Here is a 15,009-nt window from a genome sequence, read left to right as displayed (position 1 = left end):
GATAACCTCACGCTGAAAACTTGTTTCAGTTGATTCAGGCTTCTTTATGCATGCGTTATTTAAATCCGTGTTTGTCTTAGTGCCTGGACTGTGGGTGCAGTTTCCAGAGTGTGTGACCTTCTGTTGTCCCTGCCAAAGCACAGCAAGTGGTGTTGGGAACAAACTGTGCTCTTTGTGGGCTTTGACAGGGTGACCGTTTTGTAGAAAATCAGACAGGCTTATCAGGACTTTATTTATCACCAAAGCCACAGCTCTGTGCTTATACCTGAAAATTTATGCTTGTCCATTAAGAGCCTTCCAAATCCATTGGGCTCCTCTGAACTTTGAGGTGTGTAGGTTGTGGCTTCTTATCTCCTCTGTTGTGTGACTGTTGCAAGGCCTGGCAGAGGAAGCTTCTCTTACCTGAGTTAACTACCTTTGTCCATAACTCTGAGGCTCCCCTGCCTTGACTCAATCAGAGTAGATGCCCTAGTCATCCCGAAGCCTGGAACAGGCTCCTTAGTGCCTCTAGTAACATAGAATTTGCTTAGGGACTTGTAGCTATGCCTACTGCTCACTGTTGAATGTGTGATTGTATTAGATAGACTAATGTTTACACAAGAGTCATTTTCTTCCTTCTGAAAACCTACAGTCTTCTCCAGTTCTGCTGTTGCTTCTACAGAATGTTTAAGACTTAGGTAAGCAGAGCGCCTTTCCTTCAGGCAGCAGGAGGCGTGCAAGGCAGCGGGAGTTACCTGAACGCAGCCGTTACAAGGGTAGAAGAATCACCTGTGAGACAGGAAAATTTTTTCATCCTTATTTCCTGATATGTTTGCTGTAGGCAGAGTGGAAAACTTTTTCTGATACTGTCAAGCTTGCTGATTTAGTTTTTGAGCAGTAGACCTTGGGAAAGGATGGGATCAATTCAAGTGAGACTCTCTTTCTTTGGCAATCCCTTGCCATACTGTGCTGAACTCAGCCAGTAGCTGTTTACAGCTTGGCAGAAAAACACCCTCTGAAATTTGGCTTTCGACAGTTAACTGAATTTCAGCTGATGGAAGGTGGCCTTGCTAAAAGAAGAAGGTTTCTTTTCTGCTCTGTTATCTGACTTGATCTACTGCAGCTGGTTTGTGAGAGTGTCCTGTTGCACAGGAGTACTTAGCAGGGCTTGCTATTGATGAACTGCATTCAGTACTGTCCCTGGTTTTGGGAATAACTCCAGGTATTAATAAGCCACAGGTATTTGGGTGCAATGCCAGATGATTTTCAACTGATTGCTACAACAGAACATTTTTTCCAGTCTTTTCCATCCAAGAACTTTTCACAGTAAGGATATTTTTGACTGAATTTTATGAGAGTAACTTCTCAGTCGTGACAACCTGCCCAAAGGAGGCAGTGTACGTTGCCTCATATGCTTTGAGCTGACTATTTACTGTTTTTCCTCAGGTGTATAAAAAGTGAGGGAGAAATTGAAAAGCTTCAAGCCAAACTTGTAGAAATGAAGAAAAAGCTGGACAACACTACTGCTGCAATGCAGGAACTTGGCCGAGAAAACCAGTCATTACAGGTATAATTTGATGTGGAGCAATTAAACCTGTTGATTCTCTGTATGAGAACTTAGGAGAATTCAAGTTTGTGTCAAATTCGTGGTGGGTTACCTTTCTAGAGTGATTAAGACGTTATGCTTGTGGTGTATGAGGGCTGTATTGCTGTCTGTGGGTTCTTAAATCTGCTCATAGTTTTGAAACTTGGAATATTTCCCTCTGAACAAATATAGGCTCTCAGTATTATGGCAGAGTTGGTGCTTTTGTATGGCACTGGGTAGTGTGTGCAGTGAAAACAGAGAAAATTAGTAGAATTAGACATGAGTTTAAAAAAAATACCTTTTTTTGTATCTTCTATATAGATCAAACACACTCAAGCCCTCAACAGGAAATGGGCAGAAGACAATGAGGTACAGAATTGTATGGCCTGTGGAAAAGGCTTTTCAGTGACAGTGAGAAGGGTAGGTGTTTTTTTGCTGTGTGTCTGTGGGGATTTTCTTTTTTTATTGCTCTCAAACTCTTAGATGGGATGCAAACTTCAGAAAATGGCCTTAATAGTGCTGTGATACTTGGGGCATCTCAAAGTACAGTTATTGCTTGCAATGCCTTAAATATTAAAATTAAAGTTTGGAGCTTACTTCATTCATGCTTCTTTTGCCATTTTAACAGCGTCAGTTTATAAACAGTATTAAAATAGTTCAATCCCCTAAGCGAGCAAGCAAAATTACATTGATTTAAGAGTATTTACAATAAACTTATTTATAAGCATTCTGAACTGGATTTACAGGTATAAAAGGAATGTAAATTTGTTGAAATTAGATATAGGTGAAAATATGAAGCATCAACATGATCTGGTGCTTTGTGACTATTGCTTTCTAAACACTGTCTGGACATCTGTCATGGTTTTAGGCTGATCCAGCAACTAAAACTCACACAGTCTCTCCTTCTCCAGTAAAATAGAGAGGAGAGAAAAAAAAAACCAAAGGGACTGAGGGTTGAGACAAGAACAGAGGGAGCACCCACCAACCATGGTCCTGGGCAAAACAGGCAGAGCTTTTCTCAAAGCAAAACAGTTTATTAATGATTACTTAGAAGGACAAAGGGAAACCAAAAAAAAACGATTACTCGAGAGGACAGAAAGAAACAAAACCAGATCTTAAAACCGACACCTTCCCTCCCCCACTCCTTTTCCTCCCGGCTCTACCTCCTCCCCCCAGCAGCACAGGGGGCAGGGACTGGGGGAGTGCAGGTCAGTTCATTCCGTGCTGTTACTGCTGCTTCTTTCTTAAAGGAGAAGGAGTCCTTACACCCTTTTCCCCTGCTCCAATGGATCCCCTACCCACGAGGAAAAATCCACAAACTTCTCCAGCGTGAGTCCAGCCCACTGGAAACAATCCTTCCCCACAGATTGCTCCGGTGTGGGCTTTACCACAGTCTCGGGTACTTAGGGAGCTGTAGCCACTCGCTCCGGCGTGGGTCGTCACGCAGACTCCAGATGCCTCTCTGCCTTGTCGTGCACCCCAACACGACCATCCTCAGGCTCAGGCATCTTCTCCCCACGGGCTGCGAGTGGGTCTCTGCTCCACCGAGGCCGTCCTGGTTGCAGGGGGGCCACCTGCTATCTCACCATCAGCCGCAGGGGAAACTCGGCTCCGGCACACCTGCTCCCACTCCATCCTCACTGACCTGCTGTCGATGCAGCTGTTTCTCTCAGATCTCAGTCCTCTCCAGGTGAACTCAGCCCAGTGGGCACCCCGGGAGTGGGGTGCCCCCGAGTTCCCCAGCTGGCTCCGCCGCCGCCATTCTCCGTGGGCGGCGCCGGCCCGACCCAGGCAGCTGCCCAGCCGGGGGCCAGGGAGCGGGGGCAGTGCCCTCCTCCCTTCTCTCCTCCCTCCTGGGCAAAGCACCTTTTCCGGTTCCTTTGTCCTGACTTAAATAGGGCAATTCGCAGAGGCGCCCTATTGGCTCAACCCCGAAGGGGATGGCAGTCTGATCTGGTGGCCAGAACTAAGCCTAACCCGGTTCCAAAACCAGGGAGGTCGCAGGGAGCAAAACCCCTCTCCTGCCACCAGAACCACCCCCCCCCCCACATCAAACCATGACAACATGGAACAGAAGAAACAGCTGGATGTGTTTTAGGTCTGTAGTCAGACCTTTGTGAAAACAGCTGGGGTCAGCTAAGATGTTAGCATCCCTCAATTGGCAGGATCTGCCCTTCATCCACAGATTGCCACCATTCCAACAAGTGACTTGGCAGTGAAGTAGATGAGGGATATTCATGAGGTTAATTTTGCAGTGCTTCCTGGCTTGGTTTTAGGTGGCTCTCTCTGTCCTGCCTTATTAGTAGTGATGTCCTTTGGCTAGCCATTGAACAAGGGCTTCTAGATCCTTTGATTCAAGGCTACTTCCTAATTGAAGACAGGTAGTTACATGCAAAAAGCACATGTTTTATGTCACCAGAACAAGTTCAAGAGGAGAAATTCTAGAGGAGGATGAAATTCAGCCAGCTCACTTCCAAAACAAGTCTCCTGACTGAGTGAAATGCTTCTGAATGTTTTATTCCTATACATTTTAGAAAGGATTTACTCTTGTCCTTCTGTGTGCTGTGCAACTACTATTTCAAAATTCAAACTAAATTCTGAAATATGAGAGTTCACTTGAAATGATAGTGCTTCTCTACTAGTGATTGATTCCCTGTCATTGATGTTGAGCATGTGTATTTCTTCTCTTTCACAGCACCATTGTAGACAGTGTGGAAATATCTTCTGTGCCGAGTGCTCGGCAAAGAATGCCTTAACTCCTTCTTCTAAGAAGCCTGTCCGGGTCTGTGATACTTGCTTTAATGACTTGCAAGGATAACTGGCTATCGTGAGTGACAAAGAAATGTTACACTAAAATCTGTAATTTCTGTTGATGCACTTCGTTCAGCACTCAGACTACTATTCAGTTTGGACAATGATTGTAACACTTGGCAAAATTTAGTATATTTTAAAATGTTTATTGATACCAAGTAAAACTTATTGTATTTTTTGTGAGACATGGGCTCAGATCATCCATAGCTTATTGCCGTTTATCCTGGAAAGAGCTTCTATGTCTAGATTAGAAATATCCAGTTATTTGTAAATAAAGTTTAAACAGAGGAGTAACAATGTATTTTTTTATCTTTTATTTTTTTGTTCAAGAGAAACGACGTTTATGTGATATTGCAGTTTATTCTTGTTTCTTTCAAAGAAAAAGGAAGATGCAAAAACTTGTGAGGATTTTATGTATCAAATGTTGCTGTAAAAGCATAACTGATTGTTGCATTTGATTGCATATCTGATGTTCTTTATAACCCCTTGTGATTTTGTTTTCTTTCTATCTCTCTGGTTCTTGGACTTTTCTCTCTAAAGTTCAAACTCCGCAGTGAGGGTAACAGCTGGACTCAACTCCAACTCAGTTTTATTTGCCCACTTAGAACTTGTTGTAGTATCGGAACCCGAGTCGTTATCCAACGACAGCGCTTGGATGGTGGAACATCTTTACACATACTGTATTGCATAGTTTTTGTGTGTGTGTGTCTGAGAGAAGGTACGTGTGAACAAATGATGAGACAAAGTTTAGCTGGCATTATAGGAATATTACATGATACGTTACAATATTCCATCCCGTATTAATTGATTTCATTTTTACATATTTGTAGTGGTTTTAGGCTGATCCAGCAACTAAAACTCACACAGTCTCTCCTTCTCCAGTAAAATAGAGAGGAGAGAAAAAAAAAACCAAAGGGACTGAGGGCTGAGACAAGAACAGAGGGAGCACCCACCAACCATGGTCCTGGGCAAAACAGGCAGAGCTTTTCTCAAAGCAAAACAGTTTATTAATGATTACTTAGAAGGACAAAGGGAAACAAAAACCGATTACTTGAGAGGACAGAAAGAAACAAAACCAGATCTTAAAACCGACACCTTCCCCCCCCCACTCCTTTTCCTCCCGGCTCTACCTCCTCCCCCCAGCAGCACAGGGGGCAGGGACTGGGGGAGTGCAGGTCAGTTCATTCTGTGCTGTTACTGCTGCTTCTTTCTTAAAGGAGAAGGAGTCCTTACACCCTTTTCCCCTGCTCCAATGGATCCCCTACCCACGAGGAAAAATCCACAAACTTCTCCAGCGTGAGTCCAGCCCACTGGAAACAATCCTTCCCCACAGATTGCTCCGGTGTGGGCTTTACCACAGTCTCGGGTACTTAGGGAGCTGTAGCCACTCGCTCCGGCGTGGGTTGTCACGAAGACTCCAGATGCCTCTCTGCCTTGTCGTGCACCCCAACACGACCATCCTCAGGCTCAGGCATCTTCTCCCCACGGGCTGCGAGTGGGTCTCTGCTCCACTGAGGCCGTCCTGGTTGCAGAGGGGCCACCTGCTATCTCACCATCAGCCGCAGGGGAAACTCAGCTCCGGCACACCTCCTCCCGCTCCATCCTCACTGACCTGCTGTCGATGCAGCTGTTTCTCTCAGATCTCAGTCCTCTCCAGGTGAACTCAGCCCAGTGGGCACCCCGGGAGTGGGGTGCCCCCGAGTTCCCCAGCTGGCTCCGCTGCCGCCATTCTCCGTGGGCGGCGCCGGCCCGACCCAGGCAGCTGCCCGGCGGGGGGCCAGGGAGCGGGGGCAGTGCCCTCCTCCCTTCTCTGCTCGATCCTGGGCGAAGCACCTTTTCCGGTCCCTTTGTCCTGACTTAAATAGGGCAATTCGCAGAGGCGCCCTATTGGCTCAATCCCGAGGGGGATGGCAGTCTGATCTGGTGGCCAGAACTAAGCCTAACCCGGTTCCAAAACCGGGGAGGTTGCAGGGAGCAAAACCCCTCTCCTGCCACCAGAACCACCCCCCCTCCACATCAAACCATGACAATATTCGGTGGATGGATTTTAATATTCCAGAAACCCTTATATGTGGGTTTTATAAAGCAAGCCAACAATACTGGTAGTAGTCTGTAGAACATCTCTTTCTCTGCCCATACCCTGGAAGCCCTGAGAGGTCCTTGTTGTTCTAAGGGATATCCAGACCTTCCTCGCTAGGTATCCTGCTAAGAAAAAGGCTTCTTTGAAACTGCTGCAGTTTATCTGACCTTTTCTTCTGTCCCTTCCCTCAGCTTTTCATGGAAGAAGCCGAACTCCTGCTACACCTAACAAACCTCAATTTTCCATTACTCCATCTTGACAGTCGTTACTGGAGAGGGTCTTAAATGTTATGTTAATTATATGATTTCGTCTGCTCAGAACAGTGGTGTGAATCTCCTGCTACTGGCTTATTTGTAAGCCAAGCTCTAAATAAGAGGCCAATATATATGTCTTATTCATACTTTCTTTTCTGTACTTGGTACAGAGGTTTCTTGTAGAGTTCATGTAGGCTCCAAACTTCTTTTTTGTTGTGATTTTATTTATACCTGTTTGTTCTTGCTTGCCTGTCTCTAACTTTTCTTCCCTTTGTATCTGTTATTTCAAAACTGTTAAGGTTATTTCTTCTGAGCGGGGGTCATGCCTTCCAATATTTAGAGCGACCCTTTGTCTTAAGTACCCTAATAAATTCCCTGCACCCCAGGCCCTTCTGTGTCTTACAAAATTGTGCCAACTGTTAAGATCTCTACTTCTTGCCTTAGGTAAGGAATTAAATTCTGTCACAATGATGGAAGCTTAGCCATCATTAGGCAGGTTCCTCTGTGTTTATCTATTGGCAGCTCTATATGTGAATGAAGAAGAATCTCTTTTATGAAAAATGTCTAGTCCTGGCTAACTCTCAAGTAAAAAAAAACTTCTTAATCCCTTTTCTCCAGAAGTAGTCATCGATATGTTTCATATCCTTCTTAGCTTACCTGTCTGGTTCTACATGTGCAGCCTCAAGGAGTTTTCTTAAAATTAAATTCTTATTTCCCAAAAGCCAGCTGAGTCTTGTAACTGGTTCTCCTCGCTGTAGAAGAGTTTGAGGTACAACTGTGGTTTATGTGAAATACTGACCTGCCTTTCTGGTTCGATCTTGAGAGTTGCTTACTCAAAAGAAACAATTGCTGCAATGATTCCGTATGAACAGAGCCTCTGGACTCACTGTTTCTCCTCGTCTGTGTAACTGTTTGGCATAAGAATCTTTTGAATAGAAAATACGAACAGAATCTCTGCCTTTGGGAATTTTTTTTCTACTTACTTATTGAGAGAATCCAAAGAGTTTGCTTTCAGGCCTTTCTTTGTCTGACATGTGACTTCAGAAATGTGGGAAAGGTAAAGATGTGACAGTCGTGCTTCAGCCTGGATCAGCTCTGCCCTGTTGTGTAGCACACGGAGCCTTGTGCTGCTCTCAGGGTGAACGACGGCCACGTGGAGCAGAAGAGATTTTGAGAGGGAAGAAGCAGCTTCCCGCAACTGCACAAGGACAGAATGCATGAGGCAGAGGAAGATGATAGAAATATCTTGGGGAGCTAGGGAAATGGTTAAAAGACTCACTTGTGTTCATGCTCTTTGCTTTTGAATGGGAACCTATGAAAGCTGAGGAAAGTGCTCTGCAGGAAAGAGGAAGTGGTAGAAGCTCTAGTAGCGTTGTTCTTAATTCAGCCTTTTGAGATGCCTGTGTGTAAGGACAAGCAGAGTCACCTCACCCAGCTGGCTGCTGAAGCAGTGCGGTTGGTTGGGTGCAGACCAGACCTTGGTCTGGAGCTCCTCAGCTTCAGGGGCAAACCCAGCTCAATTTCTGAAGGTTTGTTTTTGCTGACCAGTTTGTATGATCAACTTTTTGAAGGAATGGAAGTGCTTTTTAAACACACATTTTTAGAAAGAGGTTCCATTTTAAAATCTGGAGGAACAATGCTGGACTAGGCTTGAGTCTGCAGCAATAGGTCAGGATTTCTACAGCTTTTCACTGGAGTAAATTTATGACTCCATTGCTAAATCTTACGATCCTTCTTTTGTGCTTAAGATTCTGGTCTGTATTCATTGACGAGTTGATGTTATAATAGACCCTATAATGCTCTTGGCCTGATGGCCAGGTTGGAGGTTGTGCTCAAGCTTAATAAAATGACCTATGGAGATATGTAGTAAGGGAAGCTGGAAGATGAAAAGCTTTGTATTTATAAATATGTGCTTACAGAGTCTGACTGGTTTGATGGGCATGTTGTCAGTAGGAATGTGGGGATATTGTTGCACTGCTTTAAAACATAAGGAATAGGAAAACCTAGTAAAAAAACTGGTAACTTTTGCCATACTGAGTTAAAGGATTTCAGACCAGATAGTTTAATGCACTGATTTTTCGGATTGCAAACGCAGGAACTGAGGGAAACACTAATAAAATGACAGAAGAGACTAGAGCCTTGGAACCAGAGGATGCACACTGATGTACTTTAACAGCCTCTAGCAAGAACCAGGTTGCTCTGATTCACTAAGGAGAGGCTATTACAGAGCAAGAGGTGGAAATAATGGTAAAACCAGTGCTCGAAGTGGTAGGTGTGTGGAATCCTCAAGCTGCCTTTAATTACTAGCCATTGCCATGGCATCAGGAATGGACACTGAAGTGTGGGGTTTGTTCCTGAAGCTGTCTCCTCTGCGGGACACTCCATCCACATTCAGAATCACCGAGGGAGCAGAAAGAGAGACCCGCTGCTACGCAGGCTGAGATAAGCTATGGAAGAGTGTAAAGGATAGTCTTTTTAAGGGTAGAGAGAAGTTCTTTAACCTTCTGTGGACACCACCTCTCTTCGCAGTCAAAAAGCTGCAATCCCTTGCGTTGTTGCCTCCAAAATGCCAAATCGTACTGTTCTACTCTGGCCTCATGTCAGCAATACATACTTCATGCTTCCGTCCTGCAGCCGCTCTGGAGGCAGGTGGTGCTGCAGAGGTCGATGGCTTTTGGTCTTCGGTGGCTGTGCTTCACTGCTCTTTATTTCTTCTCCCCATATATTCCTTCCCTCCAGTAATCTTCCCCTTTCTGCAAAGGCTGAACAAAGAGGATAAAGTTAATGAGTCACAGTAGGAAAAGTTACTGTCTGCAGATGACAAGACAAAAGGAATTTTCTGCTGCAACTTCCAACAGAGGCAGGAGGTTTAGAGGGATCTTTGTTTCCAGCTGGCTTCACTCTCTGGCACAAGAGTCCAAGGCTGAAGGGTACAGTGCGGGTTTTTTCCTCTGCTCTTGGAAAGTATCAAGTCACCAAGTTGCTATGGAGTGTGGAGCACTAGGTAAACAAGAACAATAATAACTATTTTTGTTGGGTTTGGGACTATTAGGATTATTTGTGAGTCCTCACTGGAAAAGCTTTCATAGTGAAGCAAGAAGGGATTTGGGAGCAGAAGCATGAAGTAACCTTGCTGTGTTTGAATTACATGAACAAGAACAATTGAGTGTCTCATGCTAGATGTTGGAGAAGTGACATTCCTGAAGAAGGGACCTGGAAAACTCAAGTACTTTTCTGGATTGTTAAATGTCAGTTAAACGCAAAGTGGAAACAAATGCTTATTGCAAAACTTAAAACATTTATGACCAGTACTCAGTGGCAGACAGAAAACTGCTGGAGCTTAAGTTCAAACAAACTATAAACTATGCCAAGAAGAATGAATCCATCGTTAGAGTATGTTGGAACTGATAAATTACTCCTCCAAGTACCACCCCTCCCTCTCTGATATTCTTGGAGGACTAGGAACCAACACTGTCATTTGCACTATGCACTTTTTGCTGTCTAACAGAATATAATCCACAGTAAGTGGAATGGCATCGCTGGCATTGTGCGTGTTAGCTGTAATCCATGGCCAGAAGGTTTGTCTTCAGCTGGACTTTTCAGTGTATTACATTTGGCCCCTTGCTAAGTAAGGAGAACTGCACTCATCATTCCTTTGTACCAAAAAAGCAGTCATTGTCTGAGTGCATGTGTAACAACAAAAATTATGTAGCCACACACGTTGTCTTTGTAGAGCTTCATTTTAAGATTATAAAATGAGAAAACATTAATTTTATATATTTTTGGAGGTCTTGGCAGTTGTCTCGTTCTTAATTTTTCAAGTCTTGACCTCAGCACCCCTTCTAGGACAGGTTTAAAATTATTGCCCAACCACAGCCTTTCCAAAAGCACTAAGTGTTGTATTTTTCAAAACAAGCAATAATTGGATAGCAAAATCCCTCCACAGAAACTTAGTTTTGGGGTGGTTTTTTGTTTGTTTGGTTTTTTTTAAGGGGCACTGAATAAAGAAGTTTGCATCTTTAAAGAGAACATTAGATGCCACTTAAGATCACAATAATGAAGAAGATAGGTACTAGTTAATATAATGAACTCTGTCTTTTGTCTGTAGCTCAGCACATACTATGCACTTACTGTGCAGCAGGTAGAGGAGTATCTGCTCATTTGAAGATTACTGAAGCCCTGCTAACCCTTTTGGATCAACATTACTATGAAAGCAGAAGCCTGGTAGGCGTGTTTTCCAATTTTTCCTCCCCCTATGACATAAACTCAAACCAAATTCATCTGTATTTCCTGCCTTTTTTGGGTAAAGAGGGCTAGGAAAGTCTGTTCATCGTTTATGTCAACAGGCCAGTGCTGGCAGGTCCAGGCTCCTGCTGTTGGCTTTACGGCAAAGTACTCTGTTGTATCACGCTAAAGCTTGATTCCTGGCACAAAAGGGATGTTTAAAAGAATGTCTCGCTGGGTTAGCAAATACCAGAACTTTTTATAGTAATGTGTCCAAAATGCTGCTTGTATAGGATTTGTCACTTTTGTAAGAAAAGGAAAGAAAAAAAAAATCACAAAAAAATAATCGTAAAACCCCACCATTTGATGCCGTTACATAAGGTTTCATTTAAACTACCTCTCAGTGTGAAATTCAAACATTAGGTAAGTAAGTTTAATAAGGTTTGCTCGCTGTCATGTTCTGTAAAAGTTACAGTGAATGCCAATATTGCAAAAGTTTATCACCAAAAAGGAAAAAAGTTAAGTCTCTTTTTTTCGTGTGTTTGAAAGTATCCAATAGTTTCAAGTTACTGTAAACTCTGTTGTATTCTTTTAACTTCTGTAGTTTCAATCTTGCAAACTGTAGCTGCTGGACAGGAAATAAATCATAACCACAAGCTTTCATAATCATGGTCTGCTGGGTAAAAATGATTTTGTACGCAGCTTTGTCATTTGGCTATAGATAGCCTCATTCACCAAATGTACCATTAACTTAGTCTTCTCTTTTTTCTTCAGTACTTGAGATGTGAACGTGATGAATGGTATTCTGTAATGGATGCGTGCCACAAATTATGTTGTCTTGTTTGCCCCTTTTCTGAATTTTAATGATCATTTTATTATTGCAGATGTGAATATTGCTCATACAACTTAATTTCTCTATAATTGTATAAAATATAAATGGAAAAAGTTTTAAGTTCTTACCCACTATTTAGAGGTAATGTATTATACTAGCCTTATGTGGCAGTTTACTTACAGTTTACCTACTTGCACTTCTTTTAAACTGCCATCTTGGTAGGTGTAGACAGATTTTTTTTTTTTTTTTTTGCATGAGTGTGTTTTGGTTTTGTTTCTTTTTAATTGAAATCTGATTATCTTAAGTTCTTTTTTCAGTGTTTGTGTTTACTACTTGTGATCATGTAGTTGTGCCTTACATTGTGAAAGGATTTAGTCCAGCGTGCACTGTAATTCCTAAACTCTGCAATTTGGAAGGTGGCTGTGGATTTGGATGAGAAAATGACACCATGCATCAACTGGTTCTGTATAAACTATGATGAAATGTTATTGAAATGTCATTTTTGTTTTCTAACCTGTTAAAGGAATGATTAATGACAATAAAAAATAAATAAATCAGACCTTTCTAATAGACCAGTTGTCATTCAAAACTACCTTGCCCCACTTCAGACAGCAAAGCTACTTTGAAATGTGGGATATATCATTTTACAAATGAACTGTTTGGACACCAGACATCTAAGAACAAGCTAAATGCTCCAGTTTCTTAGACTTGTGGAGAGCTGCAACGGAAGCTTTCATGTTCCTGAGGAGGCAGTGAGAATGACTGTTTTTTCAAATCTGTTTTTTCAATAGTTAAATTCAGAGTAGTTTTTCCATTTCCAATAACTGCACAAGGCAGCTGAGTATCCTGTGTTGGGTTAAAGTCCTTCTGTCACTAGCTGTGTTCAGACATATTCAGTGCAGCTGGGCAGTTGGCAGAACTGGAAGACTCGGAAGTAGCGCTGCTTTTATATTTTAGACTAATGAAGGGCTCACTTGTGAGATGGAAACCTCTTTCAGGGCGGAACTGTGTTGCAGAAAGAAGCCAGGTGATTAACGTGTGTGAGATCAGTCCTGTGACAAAGCCACTATTGAATTGTGGGGCTGTTCACAGATAGCTATGTTTAGCTACTGAAGCAGATCTTCCTAAGGGCTCTCTGTAGACAGTGGAGAAAGACGGAGAGAAGAGGTCTCCTGAAAGGCAATTTAAGTTGGGAAGTTAACTTCTGCCTCGACAGCTTTATGAGGTGTTTTTCTCTCCATACCACTGAAAAGGCTGTCGAGTGTATGTCTCCCTAAAGACAGCCTGTGTGTGAATACTTCCTTCCTCTGGAGTGTCCTCCTTGGAGATGCACCGGCATCCAGGTAATACTGAATCCCTGGGACTACTTAGTTGTCTGGTAAACTGAGCAGACCTGGGTTAAGGTTGTTCTGACAAAAAATATACAGAGGAGTAAAACACCCCTTCCCTTCCGCCAGTGCACAAAACACACAGAGTAGTCTGTCAGGTGAGGCTTCTCTGGGATTCAGATGTCTTTCTGCCCTGTCAGCATTGGTTTTGAGATGCTATGAGGTTCTGGAGAGGCACCAGCGGTGGAAGGGGGAAGGCTGTGATGCAGCATGCAGCAAGGCTTGGCATGGGGGAGATTGAGCACAGCTGTGAAAGCCAAGTCGTGGCTAAGTGTTTGCAGCTTGCGTGGTGGCCTGGAGCAGATCTGCTGTCTCCACTCTATTCTGCTCTTCTGCCCTTCACATTCACTGATGGCATGGAGCCTGGGTGGCTGTTCCTTTCCCAGGAAGCTGTGACAAAAACTTGCCCATTGCAGGCACAGAGGGGAGTGCAGGAATGTATGCCACAGCAGCCTAGGCTGCATCTGGAGGGTGCTGAACAGTTACGTACACACACACATACATACAGCCTCCAGACCACCACTTGTATGTACAGGTCAAGCAGCTCAAGTGGATAAAACATGCTGCTGCACCCTGAGGAGTGGAGCTGGGGAGGAGCTGAGTTAGGGGCAACACGAACTCATGACTAACTCGATTGTGGAGTAGAGGTGAATGCTGACTTCCCTGTGATTAATGTGAACAAGCAAATGGCACTCCTACATTCTTCAGCATAGTCCTCATCCGTGTTCAGTTGCCCCTGAAGTAATTTCTGACACTGAGGGGATATTCTAAGGGCTGACTTTTCTGCTGATGAGACTTGCTGACCGGGCACAGAAAGAGGGAGAAGTGACAGTCGCTTCGGAGTGGCTTTAGGGAAGGTTCCCTTTCTCTCTTGGCTACGGCTAATCTCAGGGGATTAACCAAGGCTAACCTGGTGAGAACACCCTCCCTCTGTGGTGGTAACCTGCACCAATGTTGTGGCAAGCATTTCAGGCTGTTCTGTGGGTCTCTTTCAGTACTTCAGAAAGAGGGGGGAAAAAGGTGATTAGCATGTTTGCTATGTGGACCACAGATCTGGGATAGCAGTGAAGTATCAAATGGTTTAATGCAAAAGGAACAGTCGGGTTTGTGAAGCAAACTTGAACTCTGAAGGCTGCGATGGCTGCAAACAACGCTTAATGACAGGTCTGCTGTTAATAAAGTGGTGAAAAACTTCAGGTAAAAAAAAATAATCCCTATAAAGCAGAGCATTATTGCACTTTCGTTCTTTCTGTTTATATATTCAGTAGCATCTCTAGTTTAACTGAATGTTACATGTAACTATGGCCTTTTTCAAAGAAACTTATATAATCTCATTTTAAAAATTAATGAGTCAACACGAGACATGCTTTTACTAATCAGCCTCCACAAACTCAATGTTAATGCAAAAAACATCTTGCGATATTATAGTTTAGGAGGTAGAGAGGCATAACTATAGTGAGCTATGACTATAAAATTTTAATTTTGTGAAACTTAATACAGTTTGCATGATCTTGGAATAACCCTTCTAGACTTTTCTGGTGAATAAGTTCTCCTCGCCAGTGTAGATTTTTCCCCTGTCCCGCTTTCTAGGAAAAAACAAGCTATATTAAAACTTCCCTGGATGGCAAGAGCCTTCCCCTAGCTGAAGCAAAGGAGTATGTAAGAGCAATACGTTTGTTGCATGGCTCATTTTCCCCCTCCAGTTTATTCCTACGTCCTGTGGTCAAAACTTGTCACTTCTGCCTAGTCAAGTCAGAAATCTGTCAGCTTCAGAAACTTAAGGCTTGCTGGGAGGAACAACTGTGTTATCACCACAGTAGTCTTCCACTGAATGTGTTGGTGCTGTGCTGACATTA

The 15,009-nt window shown here is 43.3% G+C and overlaps 1 protein-coding gene across 2 annotated transcripts in view; it reads left to right on the top strand.

Moving 5' to 3' along the window:
• Positions 1-5,194, top strand: part of EEA1 (early endosome antigen 1) — a 75,370-nt gene extending 70,176 nt beyond the window's left edge. For both annotated transcript variants that reach the window (XM_086610918.1, XM_086610917.1), the window contains 3 exons: positions 1,426-1,546; positions 1,886-1,984; positions 4,260-5,194. In XM_086610918.1, the coding sequence (XP_086467044.1) occupies positions 1,426-1,546; positions 1,886-1,984; positions 4,260-4,382 (343 nt within the window). In that variant the 3' untranslated portion in view covers positions 4,383-5,194. The remainder of the gene's footprint in view (positions 1-1,425; positions 1,547-1,885; positions 1,985-4,259) is intronic.
• The last annotated feature ends 9,815 nt before the right edge of the window (positions 5,195-15,009 follow it).

This window comes from Tauraco erythrolophus, chromosome 4, assembly GCF_009769465.1.
Source record: "Tauraco erythrolophus isolate bTauEry1 chromosome 4, bTauEry1.pri, whole genome shotgun sequence".
In the NCBI taxonomy this organism is placed as follows: domain Eukaryota; kingdom Metazoa; phylum Chordata; class Aves; order Musophagiformes; family Musophagidae; genus Tauraco; species Tauraco erythrolophus.
This window is presented reverse-complemented; position numbering and strand designations above follow the sequence as displayed.